Source organism: Patagioenas fasciata, chromosome 35 (assembly GCF_037038585.1).
Source record: "Patagioenas fasciata isolate bPatFas1 chromosome 35, bPatFas1.hap1, whole genome shotgun sequence".
NCBI classification, from domain to species: domain Eukaryota; kingdom Metazoa; phylum Chordata; class Aves; order Columbiformes; family Columbidae; genus Patagioenas; species Patagioenas fasciata.
In genome coordinates this window covers 3177471-3195594 of record NC_092554.1, presented here as the reverse complement: position 1 = coordinate 3195594, position 18124 = coordinate 3177471, and the positions used below count along the sequence as shown (strand labels likewise).

The window sequence follows — 18124 nt, the reverse complement described above, 5'->3', positions numbered from 1 at the left end:
GGACGCCTGGGTCCCCTCCCGGACGCCTGGGTCCCCTCCCGGACACCTGGGTCCCCCCGCACAAGCAGCCCTTGACCTCTTCCGGACGCCTGGGTCCCCTCCCGGACGCCTGGGTCCCCTCCCGGACGCCTGGGTCCCCTCCCGGACACCTGGGTCCCCCCGCACAAGCAGCCCTTGACCTCTTCCGGACGCCTGGGTCCCCTCCCGGACACCTGGGTCCCCCCGCACAAGCAGCCCTTGACCTCTTCCGGACGCCTGGGTCCCCTCCCGGACGCCTGGGTCCCCCCGAACGCCTGGGTCCCCCCTGGTGGCCGGGGGGGGGGAGGACAGCCCACCCACCCCCAAAATGCTGTTTTTTTCCCCCAAAATGTGAAATAAAACCTTATAAGGAGCCACCGCTCCCCCCACCCCCCCCGGCCTTCCCCTCCCCCCCCCCCCTGAGGGGACCCAGGCGTCCGGGCCCCCCCAAAGCAGCCGGAGCCCCCCCCGTGTTCACCAGCTTTAATGGGGGAGGGGCCATAAATAAAGGGGGGGGGACAGAGACCCCCCCAAGGGACCCCCAGAGCCAAACTGGGAGGGACTGGGGGGAACTGGGAGGGGGGTGAAACTGGGGGGGTCCCCTCATAGTCCTGGGGGGGGCCTGGTGGTCCTGGAAGGGTCCATTGTAGTTTGGGGGGGTCCTGGAAGGTCTATTGTGGTTTGGGATGGTCCATTGTTGTTTGGCGGGGGTCCCTCATGGTCCTGGGAGGTTCCATTGTGGTCTGGGGGGGGTCCATTGTTGTCTTGGGGGAGGGTCCTGTGTGGTTCGGGGGGGGGTCCTATTTTTCTCTGGGGGGTCCTCGGAGGGTCCATTGTGGTCCTGGGGGGGTCTTGTGTGGTCCTGGGAGGATCCATTGTGGTCTGGGGGGGTCCATTGATGTCCTGGGGGGGTCCTGGGAGGGTCCATTGTGTTCTGGGGGGTCCATTGTTGTCCTGGGGGGGGGTCCTGTGTGGTTTGGGGGGGGTCCCATTGCTGTCTGGAGGGGTCCTGGGAGGGTCCATTGTGGTCTGGGGAGGTCCCACTGATGTTGTGGGAGGGTCCATTGTGGTTTGGGGGAGTCCTGGGGGGGGTCCCTCGTGGTCTGGGGGTGTCCACTGATGTCCTGGGAGGGTCCATTATGGTCCAGGGGGGGTCCATTGATGTCCTGGGGGTCCCTCGTGGTCTGGGAGGGTCCACTGTTGTCTGGGGGGGTCCTGTGTGGTCCTGGGAGGATCCACTATGGTCCGGGGGGGGTCCATTGATGTCCTGGGGGTCCCTCATGGTCTGGGAGGGTCCACTGTTGTCCGGGGGGGTCCTGTGTGGTCCAGGGGGGTCCCGGGGGGGTCCCAGCCCCCCCCGTTCAGGGCTGCTCCTGTTTCTTCTTCACCGAGATGCGTTTCTTGCGGGCGGCCAACATCTCATAGAACGGGTCCACGCTCACGGCGGCCCTGGGGGGGACACAGGGGGTTTTGGGGTGTCCCCCCACCCCAGGAACCCACTCCCGGACGCCTGGGTCCTCCCCCGGACGCCTGGGTCCTCCCCAGACACCTGGGTCCTCCCCCGGACGCCTGGGTCCTCCCAAAGACGCCTGGGTCCTCCCGGACGCCTGGGTCCCCCACCAGACACCTGAGTCCTCCCCGGATGCCTGGGTCCCCCCAGGACGCCTGGGTCCTCCCCCGGACACCTGGGTCCTCCCCGGACGCCTGGGTCCTCCCTGGACGCCTGGGTCCCTCCAGCTCATTGGGTCCAATCAGGCGGGATTTTTGGGGTATGGGGGGGTATTTTGGGGTCCTTGGGGTATTTTGGGGTCCCCAGAAGCTTTAGGGGTCCCTCAGGAGGGGGGTTCATTGTCCTCCATCCTCCCGGACGCCTGGGTCCCTCCCGGACGCCTGGGTCCCCCCAGCACCTTAAGTGCATCCCCAGCCCATGGGGACGCCTCAGATGGGATTTTTGGGGTGTAGGGGGTATTTTGGGGTCCTTGGGGTATTTTGGGGTCCCCAGAAGGTTTGGGGGTCCCTCAGGAGGGGGTTCAGTGTCCCACATGCTCCCGGACGCCTGGGTCCCTCCCGGACGCCTGGGTCCCCCCAGCACCTTAAGTGCATCCCCAGCCCATGGGGACCCCTCAGGTGGGATTTTTGGGGTGTAGGGGGTATTTTGGGGTCCTTGGGGTATTTTGGGGTCCCCAGAAGGTTTAGGGGTCCCTCAGGAGGGGGTTCATTGTCCTCCATCCTCCCGGACGCCTGGGTCCCTCCCGGACGCCTGGGTCCCCCCAGCACCTTAAGTGCATCCCCAGCCCATGGGGACGCCTCAGATGGGATTTTTGGGGTGTGGGGGGGTATTTTGGGGTCCCGGGGGTATTTTGGGGTCCCCAGAAGCTTTAGGGGTCCCTAAGGAGGGGGTTCAGTGTCCCCCATCCTCCCGGACGCCTGGGTCCCTCCCGGACGCCTGGGTCCCTCCAGCCCATTGCGCCCAATCAGGCGGGATTTTTGGGGCGCGGGGGGGTCTTTTAGGGCACGGGGGGGTATTTTGGGGCACGGGGGGGTATTTCGGGGCGCTCACTGTATGGATTTGATCCACTCGTCCTTCTGGTCGCGCGTGGGGGCCGAGATGCGATAGACGACGTGGTTGCCCTCGACCACCCGCCCGTCGGCCTCGGTCTTGCAGGCTTTGATGAGCTGGCCCTTGTTGTTGGGGATGTAGAGCTCGAAGCAGTGCTGGGGGGCACGGGGAAATGGGGGGGTTAGAAGGGGGGGGGACACAGCGATTTGGGGGGGTTTGGGGGGTTTTTGGGGGGTTTTGGGGGGTTTTGGGGTGGGAAATGGGGATGGATGAGCCGCCCCTTGGTGGGGATGGAGAGGTGGGAATGGGGCATTGAAAGGGGGGGAAGAGCAAATTGGGGGGGGAACATCAAAATAGGGGGGGGCACAGTGATTTGAGGGGGTTTGGGGGGGGTTTGGGGGGGTTTATGGGGTTTTTGGGGGGGTTTGGGGTGGGAAATGGGGGTGGATGAGCCGCCCCTTGGTGGGGATGGAGAGGTGGGAATGGGGCATTGAAAGGGGGGAAGAGCAAATTGGGGGGGGACACATGAAAATGGGGGGGGACAGGGTTAGAATGGGGGGGACACAGCGATTTGGGGGGGTTTGGGGGGTTTTTGGGGGGTTTTGGGGGGTTTTGGGGTGGGAAATGGGGGTGGATGAGCCGCCCCTTGGTGGGGATGGAGAGGTGGGAATGGGGCATTGAAAGGGGGGGAAGAGCAAATTGGGGGGGACACATGAAAATGGGGGAGATGGGGTTAGAATGGGGGGGACACAGCGATTTGGGGGGGCCAGGGGGTCATGGGGGGTCGGTGGTTTCAGGGGGGGTTCATGGCAGGGGTCAGGGGTTCATGGGGGATTATGGGGGTTCATGGGGAATCATGGGGGTTTGGGGGGGTCAGGGGGGTTATGGGGGGTTATGGGGGATTGAGGGGTTTATAGGGGATTGGGGGGGTCAGGGGGGTTATGGGGTTCGGGGGGGTTCATGGGGGGTCAGGGGGGTCATGGGGGATGAGGGGGGGTTAGGGGGGTTATGGGGGGGTCAGGGGGGTTTAGGGGGATTCAGGGGGGGTTGGGGGGTGCATGGAGGGGTCAGGGGGGGTTCTGGGGGGTCATGGGGAGTCAGGGAAGTTATGGGGGGTCATGGGGGGTTGGGGAGTTCATGGGGGTTATGGGGGTTCATAGGGGATTGGGGGGTCAGGGGGGTTATGGGGGTTCAGGGGGGGTCAGGGGGTTCATGGGGGTCATGGGGGGCTCAAGGGGGGGTTATGGAGGGTCAGGGGGGGTTGGGGGTTCATGGGGGGTCAGGGGGTTCATAGGGGATTGGGGGGTCAGGGGGGTTATGGGGGTTCAGGGGGGGTCAGGGGGTTCATGGGGGTCATGGGGGGCTCAAGGGGGGTTATGGAGGGTCGGGGGGGTTGGGGGTTCATGGGGGGGTCAGGGGGGTCATGGGGGATTGGGGGGTCAGGGGGGTTATGGGGGTTCAGGGGGGGTCAGGGGGTTCATGGGGGTCATGGGGGACTCAAGGGGGGTTATGGAGGGTCAGGGGGGGTTGGGGGTTCATGGGGGGTCGGGGGTTCATAGGGGATTGGGGGGTCAGGGGGGTTATGGGGGTTCAGGGGGGTCAGGGGGTTCATGGGGGGTCAGAGGGTTCATGGGGGATTGGGGGCTCAGGGGGGTTATGGGGGTTCAGGGGGGGTTGGGGGTTCATGGGGCGGTCATGGGGGGCTCAAGGGGGGTTATGGAGGGTCGGGGGGGTCAGGGGGTTCATGGGGGGTCATGGGGGGCTCAAGGGGGGTTATGGAGGGTCAGGGGGGGTTGGGGGTTCATGGGGGGTCAGGGGGTTCATAGGGGATTGGGGGGTCAGGGGGGTTATGGGGGTTCAGGGGGGGTCAGGGGGTTCATGGGGGGTCATGGGGGGCTCAAGGGGGGTTATGGAGGGTCAGGGGGGGTTGGGGGTTCATGGGGGGTTATGGGGGGCTCATGGGGGGGATCGGGGGGTTATGGGGGTTCATTGGGAGTCATGGAGGTTTGGGGGGGGTCAGGGGGTTCACGGGGCGTTATGGGGGGTCAGAGAGGTTATGGGGGGGTCGGGGGGGTTCGTAGGGGGGTTATGGGGGGTCCTGGGGGGTCCCGGGGGTCTCACCGGTTTCCGGGGATCCTCCACCTCACGGATGCTCAGGTTCTCCAGGGGGATGATGCCGCGGGGCTCCTTGTCCTGGGGGGGGGACATGGTCGGGGGGATCCAGGGGGTCCCCAAAAAGGCTCCTGGGGGGTCCTGGGGGGGGGCCCAGGGACTTGGAGTGGGGGGTCCAGGGGGTTTGGGGGGGTCCTGGAGGGGTCTTGGGGGGTCCCCAATGGGGTTGGGAGGGCCCTGGGGGGGGCAGGGGGGTCCCAAAAGGCTCTGGGGGGGTCCTGGGGGGGTCCCCAATGAGGTCAGGGGGGCCCTGGGTGGGGGTCCAAGGGGGTCAGGGGGGCCCTGGGTGGGGGTCCAAGGGGGTGGGGTGGACCCCAAAAGGCTCTGGGGGGGTCCCAATAAGATCAGGGGGGGTCTTGGGGGAGCCCAGAGACACTGGGAGGGTCCCCAATGAGGTTGGGGGGATACCTGGGGGGGGGTATTTTTTGGGGGGGGGAGCACCAGAGACAATCAGGGGGGGTCATGGGGGGGGTACCTAAATGACCCCATGGGTTATGGGGGGTCAGGGGGGTTATGGAGGGTTATGGGGGTTCAGGGGGATTTGGGGGTTCAAGGGGGGGGTTTGGGGGTTCAGGGGGGTTTGGGGGGGGTATTTTTTGGGGGGGGTCTCACCGTCGTGTACTCGAAGTAATAGAGACAGTTGTCGGTGAGGATGAACCAGCGGCGCTTCCACGTCTTCACCCGCCCGCCTGGGGGGGACACGGCGGTCAGGGGGGGCCCAAAAAATGGGGGGGTCGGGGGGGTCCCAAAAGGCTCTGGGGGGGGCCTGAGAGGGGCCCAGAGACTTTGGGGGGGGATCTTGGGGGGGCCTCAATGAGGTTGGGGGGACCCTGGGGGGAGTCAAGAGGGGTCTGGGGGGGACATGGGGGGTCTGGGGGGACCCCAATGAGGTTGGGGGGACCCTGGGGGGGTCAAGAGGGGTCTGGGGGGGACATGGGGGGTCTGGGGGGACCCCCAATTATGTTGGGGGACCCTGGGGGTGGTCAAGAGGGGTCTGGGGGGGACATGGGGGGTCTGGGGGGACCCCCTATGAGGTTGGGGGGACCCTGGGGGGGGTCAAGAGGGGTCTGGAGGGGACATGGGGGGTCTGCGGGGACCCCCAATTAGGTTGGGGGGACCCTGGTGGGGGGGTCCAGAGGGGTCTTGGGGGGACATGGGGGGTCTGGGGGGACCCCCAATGAGGTTGGGGGGAACCTGGGTGGGGGGTCCAGAGGGGTCTTGGGGGGACTTGGGGGCCCCCAATGAGGTCGCGGGGGTCCTGGGGGGGTCCAGGGGAGTCATGGGGACCCAAAAAGGCTCTGGGGGGGCCCTGGGAGGGACCTGGAGACTTTGGGGGGTGGGGTTTGGGGGGTGAATGAGGTTGGGGGTGACCCTGGGTGGGGGTCCAGAGGGGTCTTGGGGGGACATGGGGGGTCTGGGGGGACCCCCAATGAGGTTGGGGGGAACCTGGGTGGGGGGTCCAGAGGGGTCTGGGGGGGACTTGGGGGTCCCCAATGAGGTCGGGGGGGACCCTGGGTGGGGGTCCAGGGGGGTCATGGGGACCCAAAAAGGCTCTGGGGGGGTCCTGGGAGGGGCCCAGAGACTTTGGGGGGGGGCCTTGGGGGGGCTCAATGAGGTCGGGGACCCTGGAGGGGGTCAAGAGGCGTCTGGGGGGGACATGGGGGACATTGGGGGTCTTGGGGGTCCCCAGTGAGGTTGGGGGGGGTCCTGGGGGGGGGGCCAGGGGACCCAAAAAGCCTTGGGGGGGGTCCTGGGGGGTCCCCAATGAGGTCAGGGGGGCCATGGGGGGGGGGGGGGTCCAGGGGGGTCATGGGGACCCAAAAAAGCTCGGGGGGGGGTCCCAATGAAGTTGGGAGGGACACTGGGGGTGTCCAGAGGGGTTTTGGGGGCCGGGGGGACCCTAAAAGGTTCTGGGGGGCACCAGGAGGATCCAGAGGGGTTGGGGGGGGGTCACAATATTTTGGGGGGGGGTTACAATTTTTTTGGGGGGGGTCATAATGTTTTGGGGGGTCCACAATTTTCTGGGGGGTCCCAGGGAATTTTTGGGGGTCCCTGGGTGCTGCCCCCCCCTTCCCATCCCCCCCCCCCCCCATACGTACCTCCTGGGGGGGCCGGGCCGGGCATCAGCATTGGGGGGGGGGGATGGGGGGGGACAGAATGGGGGGGTTGGGGATGGGGGGGGGACAGAGAGAGGAAGAGAAACAGGAAACGTCAGTAATGGCCACACGGAACCGCCCCCCCCACCCCCGGGGAACTGGGGGGGACTGGGAGGGACTGGGAGGAACTGGGAGGGGGATTGGGGGAACTGGGGGGGATTGGGAGGGAACTGGGAGGGGAACTGGGGGGACTGGGAGGGACTGGGGGGGAACTGGGAGGGACTGGGGGGCACTGGGAGGGACTGGGAGGGACTGGGGGGCACTGGGAGGTGGATTGGGGGCACTGGGAGGTACTGGGAGGGAACTGGGAGGGGAACTGGGGGGACTGGGAGGGGGATTGGGAGGGACTGGGGGGGAACTGGGAGGGACTGGGAGGGACTGGGGGCCACTGGGAGGGACTGGGGGGCACTGGGAGGGACTGGGGGGCACTGGGGGGAACTGGGAGGGGGATTGGGGGCACTGGGAGGAACTGGGAGGGAACTGGGAGGGGAACTGGGGGGACTGGGAGGGGGATTGGGAGGGACTGGGGGGGAACTGGGAGGGACTGGGAGGGACTGGGGGCCACTGGGAGGGACTGGGGGGCACTGGGAGGGACTGGGAGGGACTGGGGGGAACTGGGAGGGGGATTGGGGGCACTGGGAGGAACTGGGAGGGACTGGGGGGCACTGGGAGGGGGATTGGGGGCACTGGGAGGGACTGGGAGGGACTGGGGGGACTGGGAGGGGGATTGGGAGGGAACTGGGGGGGAACTGGGAGGGAACTGGGAGGGGAATTGGGGGGACTGGGAGGGGGATTGGGAGGGACTGGGGGGGAACTGGGAGGGACTGGGAGGGGGATTGGCGGCACTGGGAGGAACTGGGAGGGACTGTGAGGGACTGGGGGGCACTGGGTAGGGGATTGGGGAGACTGGGAGGGAACTGGGGGGGACTGGGAGGGGGATTGGGGGCACTGGGAGGAACTGGGAGGGACTGGGAGGGACTGGGGGGCACTGGGAGGGAACTGGGGGGGACTGGGAGGGGAACTGGGGGAACTGGGAAGGACTGGAGGGGACTGGGAGGAACTGGGAGGGAACTGGTGGGGACTGGGAGGGACTGGGGGGGAACTGGGAGGGGGATTGGGGGCACTGGGAGAGAACTGGGAGGGGGCTGGGGGAACCGGGGGAGACTGGGAGGGACTGGGAGGGACTGGGGTTGGATTTGGGGCACTGGAGGGGACTGGGAGGGACTGGGAGGGAACTAGGGGGAACTGGGAGGGACTGGGAGAGACTGGGAGGGGGATTGGAGGAACTGGGAGGGACTGAGTGGAACTGAGAGGGAATGGGAGGGGGACTGGGGGCACTGGGGGGAACTGGGAGGAACTGGGGGGAACTGGGATGGAACTGGGAGGGACTAGGAGGGGATTTAGGGGACTGGGAGGGGAATTGGGGGCACTGGAGGGAACTGGGAGGAACTGGGGGCACTGGGGGAACTGGAAGGAAATGGGAAGGGAACTGGGTGCACTGGGAGGGAACTGGGGGGGACGGGGGGGCACTGGGAGGGAAGTGAGGAGGGGGGACACCCCGAGTGGCCACAGAGGGGACAGAGACAGAGAACAGAAAGGACCCAGGCGTCCGGGGGAGGGTGGAGCAGAGAGAAGGGTGGGGCTGGCAGTGGGCGTGGCCTGTAAGGGGCGTGGCCATGGGGGCGTGGCCGGGAAGGGGGTGTGGTCATGCAGGGGGCATGGCCGGAGAGACTGAGGGAGGGGGTGGAGCCATGGTGGTGTGGCCAGAGAAGGGGGTGTGGCCATGCAGGGGGAGTGGCCAGAGAAGGGGGCGTGGCCATGCAGCGGGAGTGGCCAGAGAAGGGGGCGTGGCCATGTAGGGGGCGTGTCTCAAGAGATTAAGAGAGGACCCAGTGGAACCAGAGGGAGGAGGTGGGGCCAGGGGGAGGGGGTGGAGCCACCGGGGGAGGGCGTGTCTGAGGAAGGGGGTGTGTCCATGGAAGGGGGCGTGTCTGGGGAAGTGGGTGTGTCTGAGGAAGGGGGCGTGTGTGAAGAAGGGGGCGTGTGTGAAGAAGGGGGCGTGTCTACCCAGCTTGAGCAGCCAGAGACAGATAATAGAAAGGACCCAGGTGTCCGGGGAAGAGGGGGTGGGGCCAGAGGGGGGGAAGGGGGCGTGGCCGGGAAGGGGGCGTGTCTCACCCAGCTTGAGCAGCCAGCCCTCGCGGTCGGGGTTGAAGAACGTGTGGGTCAGATCGTTGCCATCGTCCTCGGGGATCTTGAAGGGTTCGCTGCGGATGCTCTCGTACAGGTTCTGGAAGAGGGGGGGGGGGGGGGCATGGGGGGCGGGGTCAGAGTGGGCCACGCCCACCACGGCCACGCCCACCCCAAAGGAAACGCTCCCTCCCATCCCCCTCGCGAGGTTGCAGGGCTGGACAAAGCCCCTGGCTCCACCCACAACCACAGACCCCGCCCACACAGCCACAAGCCCCACCCACAGTAACTGACCCCACCCACACAGCCACAAGCCCCACCCACAGTGACTGACCCCGCCCACAGCGCCTCAAGCTCCTCCCATAGTGACAGGCCCCACCCACAGAGCCACGAGCCCCGCCCACAGTGGCTGGCCACACCCACAGAGCCAAAAGCCACACTCACAGGGTTTGGCCACGCCCACAAAGACACAAGCCACGCCCACAGAGCATCAAGCCACGCCCACAGCCTTTGACCCCGCCCACAGAGCATCAAGCCCCGCCCACACATCCACAAGCCCCACCCATAGTGACAGGCCACGCCCACAGAGTCACAAGCCCCACCTACAGTGACTGACACCGCCCAGAGCTACGAGGTTCCCCTCCCCCTGAAACCCCACCCCCATGCCCCGCCCATCACAGGCCCCGCCCCAATAGGCCCCGCCCCCCAGCAGCTCCCTCTTCATTTCTCCATTACTGATCCTCCATCCCTTCACCCTAGGGCCCCGCCCCAGGCTCCACCCTCCCCAGGCCACACCCCCGGCCACGCCCACCACCAGGCCACGCCCCCATAGAGCACGCCCCCCCAGCAGCTCCCTCTACACTTCTCCATTACTGACCCCCATCCCTTCACCCCAGAGCCCCGCCCACTCCCAGGTCCCGCCCCCAGGCCACGCCCCCGGCCACTCCCACCCCCAGACCACGCCCCCAGCAGCTCTCTCTTCACTTCTCCATTACTGATCCTCCATCCCTCTACCCTAGGGCCCCACCCCAGGCTCCACCCTCCCCAGGCCACACCCCCGGCCACACCCACCACCAGGTCACGCCTCCATCACAGGCCACGCCCCCATAGAGCACGCCCCCCAGCAGCTCCCTCTGCATTTCTCCATTACTGAGTCCCCATCCCTTCACCCCAGAGCCCTGCCCCAGGGTATAGGCCACACCCCCCGGCCCCGCCCGCCCCCAGGCCACGCCCCCAGGCCCCGCCCACCCGCAGCAGCTCCTCGGGGAGGTCGCCGCCGTCGTTGATGCCGCGGTTCATGGCCACGAAGCGCTCGGCCGAGGGCTTGTCCCGCACGTTGGGGTTGTGCAGGCTGGTGTTGAGCATGATGACGGCGAAGGACAGCACGTAGCACGTGTCTGCGGGGACATGGGGGTCGGGGGGGACCCCGAAATGCTGGGGGACACCCCATGGCTTGGGGGGGAATGGGGGGGTCAGGGGAGGGCAAAAGGTGCGGGGGGATAAGGGGAATGGAGGGGGACTTGGGGTCAATGGGGTCCCTGGAGGGACAGGGGAATGGGGGGGATTTGGGGTCAATGGGGGATATTTGGGGTCAATGGGGTCCCCTGGAGGGACAGGGGAATGGGGGGGATTTGGGGTCAATGGGGGATATTTGGGGTCAATGGGGTCCCCTGAAGGGACAGGGGAATGGGGGGGTTTGGGGTCAATGGGGGATATTTGGGGTCAATGGGGTCCCCTGGAGGGACAGGGGAATGGGGGGGATTTAGGGTCAATGGGGGATATTTGGGGTCAATGGGGTCCCCTGGAGGGACAGGGGAATGGGGGGGTTTGGGGTTAATGGGGGATATTTGGGGTCAATGGGGGATATTTGGGGTCAATGGGGTCCCCTGGAGGGACAGGGGAATGGGGGGGATTTGGGGTCAATGGGGGATATTTGGGGTCAATGGGGTCCCCTGGAGGGACAGGGGAATGGGGGGGTTTGGGGTCAATGGGGGATATTTGGGGTCAATGGGGTCCCTGGAGGGACAGGGGAATGGGGGGGATTTGGGGTCAATGGGGGATATTTGGGGTCAATGGGGTCCCCTGAAGGGACAGGGGAATGGGGGGGTTTGGGGTCAATGGGGGATATTTGGGGTCAATGGGGTCCCTGGAGGGACAGGGGAATGGGGGGGATTTGGGGTCAATGGGGGATATTTGGGGTCAATGGGGTCCCCTGGAGGGACAGGGGAATGGGGGGGATTTGGGGTCAGTGGGGGATATTTGGGGTCAATGGGGTCCCCTGGAGGGACAGGGGAATGGGGGGGTTTGGGGTCAATGGGGGATATTTGGGGTCCCAGGGGGATATTTGGGGGTTCCAGAGGCGTATTTGGGGGTACAAGGGGTATATTTGGGGGTTCCAGGGGCATATTTGGGGGTACAAGGGGGATATTTGGGGGTTCCAGGAGGATATTTAGGGTCAATGGTGAGATATTTAGGGTCAATGGGGGGATATTTGGGGTCAATGGGAGGATATTTGGGGATCCAGGATGTTATTTGGGGGTACCAGGAGGAATATTTGGGGTCAATAGAGGGATATTTGGGGGTTCCAGGGGGAATATTTGGGGTCAATGGGGGGATTTGGGGATCCAAAGGGGATATTTGGGGGTCAATGGGGGGATATTTGGGGTCAATGGGGCGATATTTGGGGTCAATGGGGCGATATTTGGGGGTTCCAGGGGGATATTTGGGGTCAATGGGGGGATTTGGGGATCCAAAGGGGATATTTGGGGTCAATGGGGGGATATTTGGGGATCAATGGGGGAATATTTGGGGATCCAAGGGGGATATTTGGGGTCAATGGGGTGATATTTGGGGTGTTTTGGGGTGATTTGGGGTACCCGTGCACTGGAACACGCTGGGGTTGCAGAGGCAGTAGCGCTGGGATATTGGGGTGTTTGGGGTTTTTTGGGGGTATTTTGGGGTATTTTGGGTTGTTTTGGGGGTGTTTTGGGGTGTTCTGGGGGTATTTTGGGGTGTTCTGGAGGTATTTTGGGGTGTTCTGGGGGTATTTAGGGGTGTTTTGGGGTGATTTTGGGGTGTTTTGGGGTGATTCGGGGTACCCGTGCACTGGAAGACGCCGGGGTTGCAGAGGCAGTAGCGCTGGGATATTGGGGTGTTTGGGGTGTTTTGGGGGTATTTTGGGGTATTTTGGGTTGTTTTGGGGGTATTTGGGGTTGTTTGGGGGTATTTTGGGGTATTTTGGGGTGTTCTGGGGGTATTTTGGGGTGTTTTGGGGTGATTTTGGGGTGATTTGGGGTACCCGTGCACTGGAACACGCTGGGGTTGCAGAGGCAGTAGCGCTGGGATATTGGGGTGTTTGGGGTTTTTTGGGGGTATTTTGGGGTATTTTGGGTTGTTTTGGGGGTGTTTTGGGGTGTTCTGGGGGTATTTTGGGGTGTTCTGGAGGTATTTTGGGGTGTTCTGGGGGTATTTAGGGGTGTTTTGGGGTGATTTTGGGGTGTTTTGGGGTGATTCGGGGTACCCGTGCACTGGAAGACGCCGGGGTTGCAGAGGCAGTAGCGCTGGGATATTGGGGTGTTTGGGGTGTTTTGGGGGTATTTTGGGGTATTTTGGGTTGTTTTGGGGGTATTTGGGGTTGTTTGGGGGTATTTGGGGTATTTTGGGGTGTTCTGGGGGTATTTAGGGGTGTTTTGGGGTGATTTTGGGGTGTTCTGGGGTGATTTGGGGTACCCGTGCACTGGAACACGCTGGGGTTGCAGAGGCAGTAGCGCTGGGATATTGGGGTGTTTGGGGTATTTTGGGGGTATTTTGGGGTATTTTGGGTTGTTTTGGGGGTATTTTGGGGTGTTCTGGGGGTATTTAGGGGTGTTTTGGGGTGATTTTGGGGTGTTCTGGGGTGATTCGGGGTACCCGTGCACTGGAAGACGCCGGGGTTGCAGAGGCAGTAGCGCTGGGCGAACGCCTCCATCATGCGGTCGATCTTTTGCGCCTCCCCCGGCAGCCGGAAGCTCCACAGGAACTGTCTGGGGGGGGACCCCAAATTCTCCACCGCACCCCCATATTCTCCCCCCTCCCATTGACCCCAAATCTCCCCCTGGAACCACCAAATAACACCCTGGACCCCCAAATATTCCCCTGGAACCCCCTAATCCCCCCAGGACACCCAAATCCCCCCCAAGGACCCCCTAATCCCCCCGGGACCCCCTAATCCACCTGGGAGCCCCCAAATCCAAATGGGACCCCCCAAGTACCCCCAAATCTCCCTGGGAGCCCCAAATCCCCCCAGGACCCCCAAATCCCCCCCAGGACCCCCCAATTCCCCCCCAGGGATCCCCTATTCCCCCCTAAGGACCCCTCAGATTCCTCTGGGAGCCCCAAATCCCCTCAGGACCCCCTAATCTCCCCCAGGACCCCCCAAATCCACCTGGGACCCCCCAAATCCCCCCCAGGACCCCCCTAATCCCACTGGGACCCCCCAAATCCCCCCCAGGACCCCCCAAATCCACCCAGGACCTCCCTAATCCCCCTGGGACCCACCCTAATCCCCCCAGTACCCCCAAATCCCACTGGGACCCCCTAATCCCCTCAGGACCCCCCAAATCCACCTGGGACCCCTCAAATCCCAATAGCATTCCCTAATCCCCCCAGGACCCCCCAACTACAACCCAGGACCCCCAAATACCACTGGGACCCCCCTCATCCCCCCAGGAACCCCAAATCGCACTGGGACCCCCCAAATGCCCCCGGGACCCCCCAAATCCCCCCGGGACCCCCCAAATCCCCCCGGGACCCCCACCTCAGCGCCTGCACCAGGTTGAGGTCGGTGAACTCGTGCAGATCCACGAAGGCGTGGAGCACCCCGATGTTGAACTCCTCCCTGGGGGCGGGGCCTAGCTGTCAATCACTGCCAGGCCACGCCCACTGCAGCCCCACCCACCCCCCGTCAATCATGCCCTGTCAATCACCCAGAGCATCCTCAGCCGGAAATCAAGGGGTTGGTTCAAACTCCTAAAGAGGGGGGGGGCTTGGGGAAGCTCTGCCCCTTTTAGGAAGCCACGCCCCTATGTGGCCACGCCCCCTCCCAGGAAAGCTCCACCCACCCCTGTCAATCACCCAGAGCATCCTCAGCCTGAACCCAAAGGGTTGGTCCAAACTCCTACAGAGACACTCGGGGAAGCTCCACCCCTTTTGTGAAGCCACTCCCCCTCCAGGAAGCCCCACCCACCGCCTGTCAATCACCCAGAGCATCCCTAGCCTGAACCCAAGTGGTTGGTCCCAAATACTAAGGGTGGGTTTGGGGAAGCTCCGCCTCTTTTAGGAAGCCACGCCCCCTCCCAGGAAGCCACACCCACCCCCTGTCAATCACCCAGAGCCTCCTTAGCCTGAAACCAAGGGCTTGGTCCAAACTCCTATGCGGACACTTGGGGAAGCTCCACCCACTTTGTGAAGCCACGCCCCATCCCATGAGGCCACTCCCCCTCCCAGGAAGCCCCACCCACCCCTGTCAATCACCTAGAGCATCCTCAGTTTGAACCCAAAGGCCTGGTCCCAAATACTAAGGGTGGGCTTGGGGAAGCTCCGCCTCTTTTAGGAAGCCACGCCCCCTCCCAGGAAGCCACACCCACCCCCTGTCAATCACCCAGAGCCTCCTTAGCCTGAAACCAAGGGCTTGGTCCAAACTCCTATGCGGACACTTGGGGAAGCTCCACCCACTTTGTGAAGCCACGCCCCATCCCATGAGGCCACTCCCCCTCCCAGGAAGCCCCACCCACCCCTGTCAATCACCCAGAGCATCCTTAGCCTGAACCCAAGGGGTTGGTCCCAAATACTAAGAGTGGGCTTGGGGAAGCGCCGCCTCTTTTAGGAAGCCACTCCCCCTCCCAGAAGGCCACGCCCCCTCCCAGGAAGCCCCACCCACCCCTGTCAATCACCCAGAGCATCCTCAGCTTGAACCCAAAGGCTTGGTCCCAAATACTAAGGGGGGGCTTGGGGAAGCTCCGCCTCTTTTAGGAAGCCACGCCCCATCCCAGGAGGCCCCGCCCCCTTTGGGAAGCCCCGCCCCCGTCCCTAAGCCCCACCTCTCGCCCAGGTAGTCCCCGATGGCCGTCTTGTTGAGCCCCTCGCCCTTGTAGAGGAACCGCGCGATGTCCTCGGCCGTGTGGCGCAGCAGCTCGTTCTCCACCAGGAACTGGATCCCCTGCACCCCCAAAAAACCCCAAAACCCCCCAAAATCAGGGAGCTGGGTCCCCAGGATCCACCCCCCAGGATGGGGGGACCCAGGTGTCCGGGAGCCCCTCACCTTTTTGGGGTCCATGTTGAATTTCTTGCGGCCCATCCCCATCTTACGGTTCCGCTGGAGGGTTTTGCTGTGGGGTTAGGGGGGGACGTTCAAGGGGGACCCCCAAGTCTGAGAGTGGTTTTGGGGGAAGGGTTTTGGGGGTCAGGGGGGGTATTTGAGGGTCCTGGAGGTGATTTTGGAGCCTCAGGGGGGGATTTGGGGTGCCAGGGGATAATGGGGGTACCAGAGGGGTATTTTGGGGGTCCTAGGAGGGGATATGAGGTTCCTGGGGGTAAATGGAGGTTCCGGGGGGGGATATTTGGGGGTTCCAGGGCGTTATTTGGGGCTCCAGGGGGGGAATATTTGGGGTCCTGGGGGGGATATTTGGGGCTCCATGGGGATATTTGGGGGGTTCCTGGGGGGTTATTTGGGTTTCCAGGGGGGAATACTTGGGGGTCCAGGGGGGAATTTTGGAGTCATAGGGGGATATTTTGGGGTCCTTGGGGGGTGTTTGGGGGTCCTGGGGGGGGAAATTTGGGGTTCCAGGGGGGATATCTGGGGGTTCCAGGGGGTGATATCTGGGGTCAATGATGGGTTATTTGGGGTCAATGGTGGGTTATTTGGGGTTCCTGGGGGGGTATTTGGGGGCTCCAGGAGGGATACTTGGGGTCAATGGGGGATTATATGGGGGCTATTTGGGGTTCCAGGGGGGATATTTGTGGGTCCTGGGGGGTATTTTGGAGCCACAAGGGGATATTTTGGGTCCCAGGAGGGATATTTGGGGTCAATGGGGGATATTTGGGGTTCCTGGGCGGATATTTGGGGGTCCTGGGGGTTATCTGGGGGCTCCAGAGGGGATACTTGGGGTCAATGGGGGGTTATATGGGGCTATTTGGGGTTCCAGGGGGGATATTTGGGGGTCCTGGGGGGGTATTTGGGGGCTCCAGGGGGAATATTTGGGGTCAATGGGGGGATATTTGTGGGTCCTGGGGGGTATTTTGGAGCCTCAGGGGGGTCTTTGGAGGTTCTGGGGGACATTGGGGGGGTATTTGGGGGCTCCAGGGGAATATTTGGGGTCAATGGGGGGATATTTGTGGGTCCTGAGGGGTATTTTGGAGCTTCAGGGGGATATTTTGGGTTCCAAGGGGGACATTTGTGGGTCCTGGGGGGTATTTTGGAGCCTCGGGGGGGGGTCTCTGAAGGTTCGGGGGGGGTGTTTGGGGGTCCCACCTGCCCTCGTTGGCCTCCAGCCCCTCGACCTCGCTCATGGCCTCGCTCAGCTCCTCGCGCAGCCGCTGGATCTCGCCCAGCAGCTCCTGCTTGCGCCGCCGGATGCTCTCGAGCTCCAGCCGCTCCTCCGCCGTCAGGTCGGGGGGCACTGGGGGGGCGGGGTGGGGGTCACGGACATGCCCCCTGCCCACAGGCCACGCCTCTTTGGCATAGGACACGCCCCTTTCCTGCGAGCTCCACCCACTTCCCCCAAAGCACCCTTCAGCCCCTTGGTCCAGAGTCAGGAGCCTTGGAGATCTAACCCCGCCCCTTTTCATTAAGCCACGCCCACCCTGCAGCGAGGCCCAGCCCCCTGCCCGCAGGACACGCCTCTTTTCGGTTGGACACGCCCCTTTCCTGCGAGCTCCACCCACTTCCCCCAAAGCACCTCTCGTCCTCTTGCTCCAGCGTCAGGAGCCTTGGAGATCTAACCCCGCCCCTTTTCCTTAAGCCATGCCCACCCTGCAGCGAGGCCAGCCCCCTGCCCGCAGGCCACGCCCCTTTGGACTAGGACACGCCCCTTTCCTGCGAGCTCCACCCACTTCCCCCAAAGCACCCTTCGCCCCCTTGGTCCAGAGCCAGCAGCCTTGGAGATGTAACCCCGCCCCTTTTCATTAAGCCCCGCCCACCCTGTCACAAGGCACCACCCCCCTCCCATAAGCCCCGCCCCTGCTCCAGAGTGAGGAACCTTAGGCCATAACCCCGCCCCTTTTGCTTAAGCCCCGCCCACCCTTTCCCGAAGCCACACCCTCTTCTGAAGGCCCCGCCCCTTCTCACGCCCTGCCCCAGAGCCCTGGGCCCTAATCCCGCCCACTTTGCCATAACCCCGCCCCTTTCCCCTAAGCCCCGCCCCTTCTCCCCTTAAACCCCGCCCCGATGCAACACCACGTGCAAGGGGCGGGCCGACAAAAGGGGGCGTGGCCTGGCCAAAAGAGGTGGGCGCGGTTTGGGACATCACAGCCACGCCCCCCTCCCAGCCCTTGAATTGTCGTCGTGTCCCCCCCCCCCCCCGCGCAACGGTGCGGCCTTGTCACGTGACCACCCCCCCCGCCCCCCGGTAACGCCGTGCGCCCCTCACGTGACCGCACCCCCGGAATCGGCCCCACGCGGCCACCGTAGCGTAGCAACGGAGCCCGGGGGGGCAAACGGCGCCTCTTCCCGCCTCCTCCCTCCCCACGCCGGGCCTACCATAGACTCCGTCCTCCATGGCGGCCGCGGCGGCCCCTTGCGCCGGGCCGGGGCTGCTCCGTCCGCTCCTCTCGGCTCCTCCGCCCTCCTCCGCCGCGGCGGCGCCCGCCCCGCCCGGGCCCGCCCCCACGCCGCCACCGCAGCCAATCACCGAGCGCCGGCCTGAGGGACGGGGCAGAACCGCCAACCGCAGCGGACGCTGGGACGTAGCCCGTCACGGTACCCAATAGGAAGAGGGACAGCCGCGAATTGGGTGATAGGCAGCTACGCTGACCAATCAGCAGTCAGGGAGTC

At 64.4% G+C, this 18124-nt stretch overlaps 1 protein-coding gene across 1 annotated transcript; it reads right to left on the bottom strand.

Moving 5' to 3' along the window:
* Nucleotides 1-486: 486 nt before the first annotated feature.
* CYTH2 (cytohesin 2) lies at nucleotides 487-17969 on the bottom strand. The gene is made up of 12 exons (XM_071801144.1): nucleotides 17831-17969; nucleotides 16604-16751; nucleotides 15395-15461; nucleotides 15174-15292; nucleotides 13892-13972; nucleotides 13006-13118; nucleotides 10345-10493; nucleotides 9085-9196; nucleotides 5363-5439; nucleotides 4700-4771; nucleotides 2579-2733; nucleotides 487-1467 (listed from the first exon to the last, which is right to left on the bottom strand). Exons 1-12 carry the CDS (start codon nucleotides 17847-17849, stop codon nucleotides 1380-1382), a joined length of 1200 nt encoding a protein of 399 aa, XP_071657245.1. The 5' UTR covers nucleotides 17850-17969; the 3' UTR covers nucleotides 487-1379.
* Nucleotides 17970-18124: the final 155 nt, after the last annotated feature.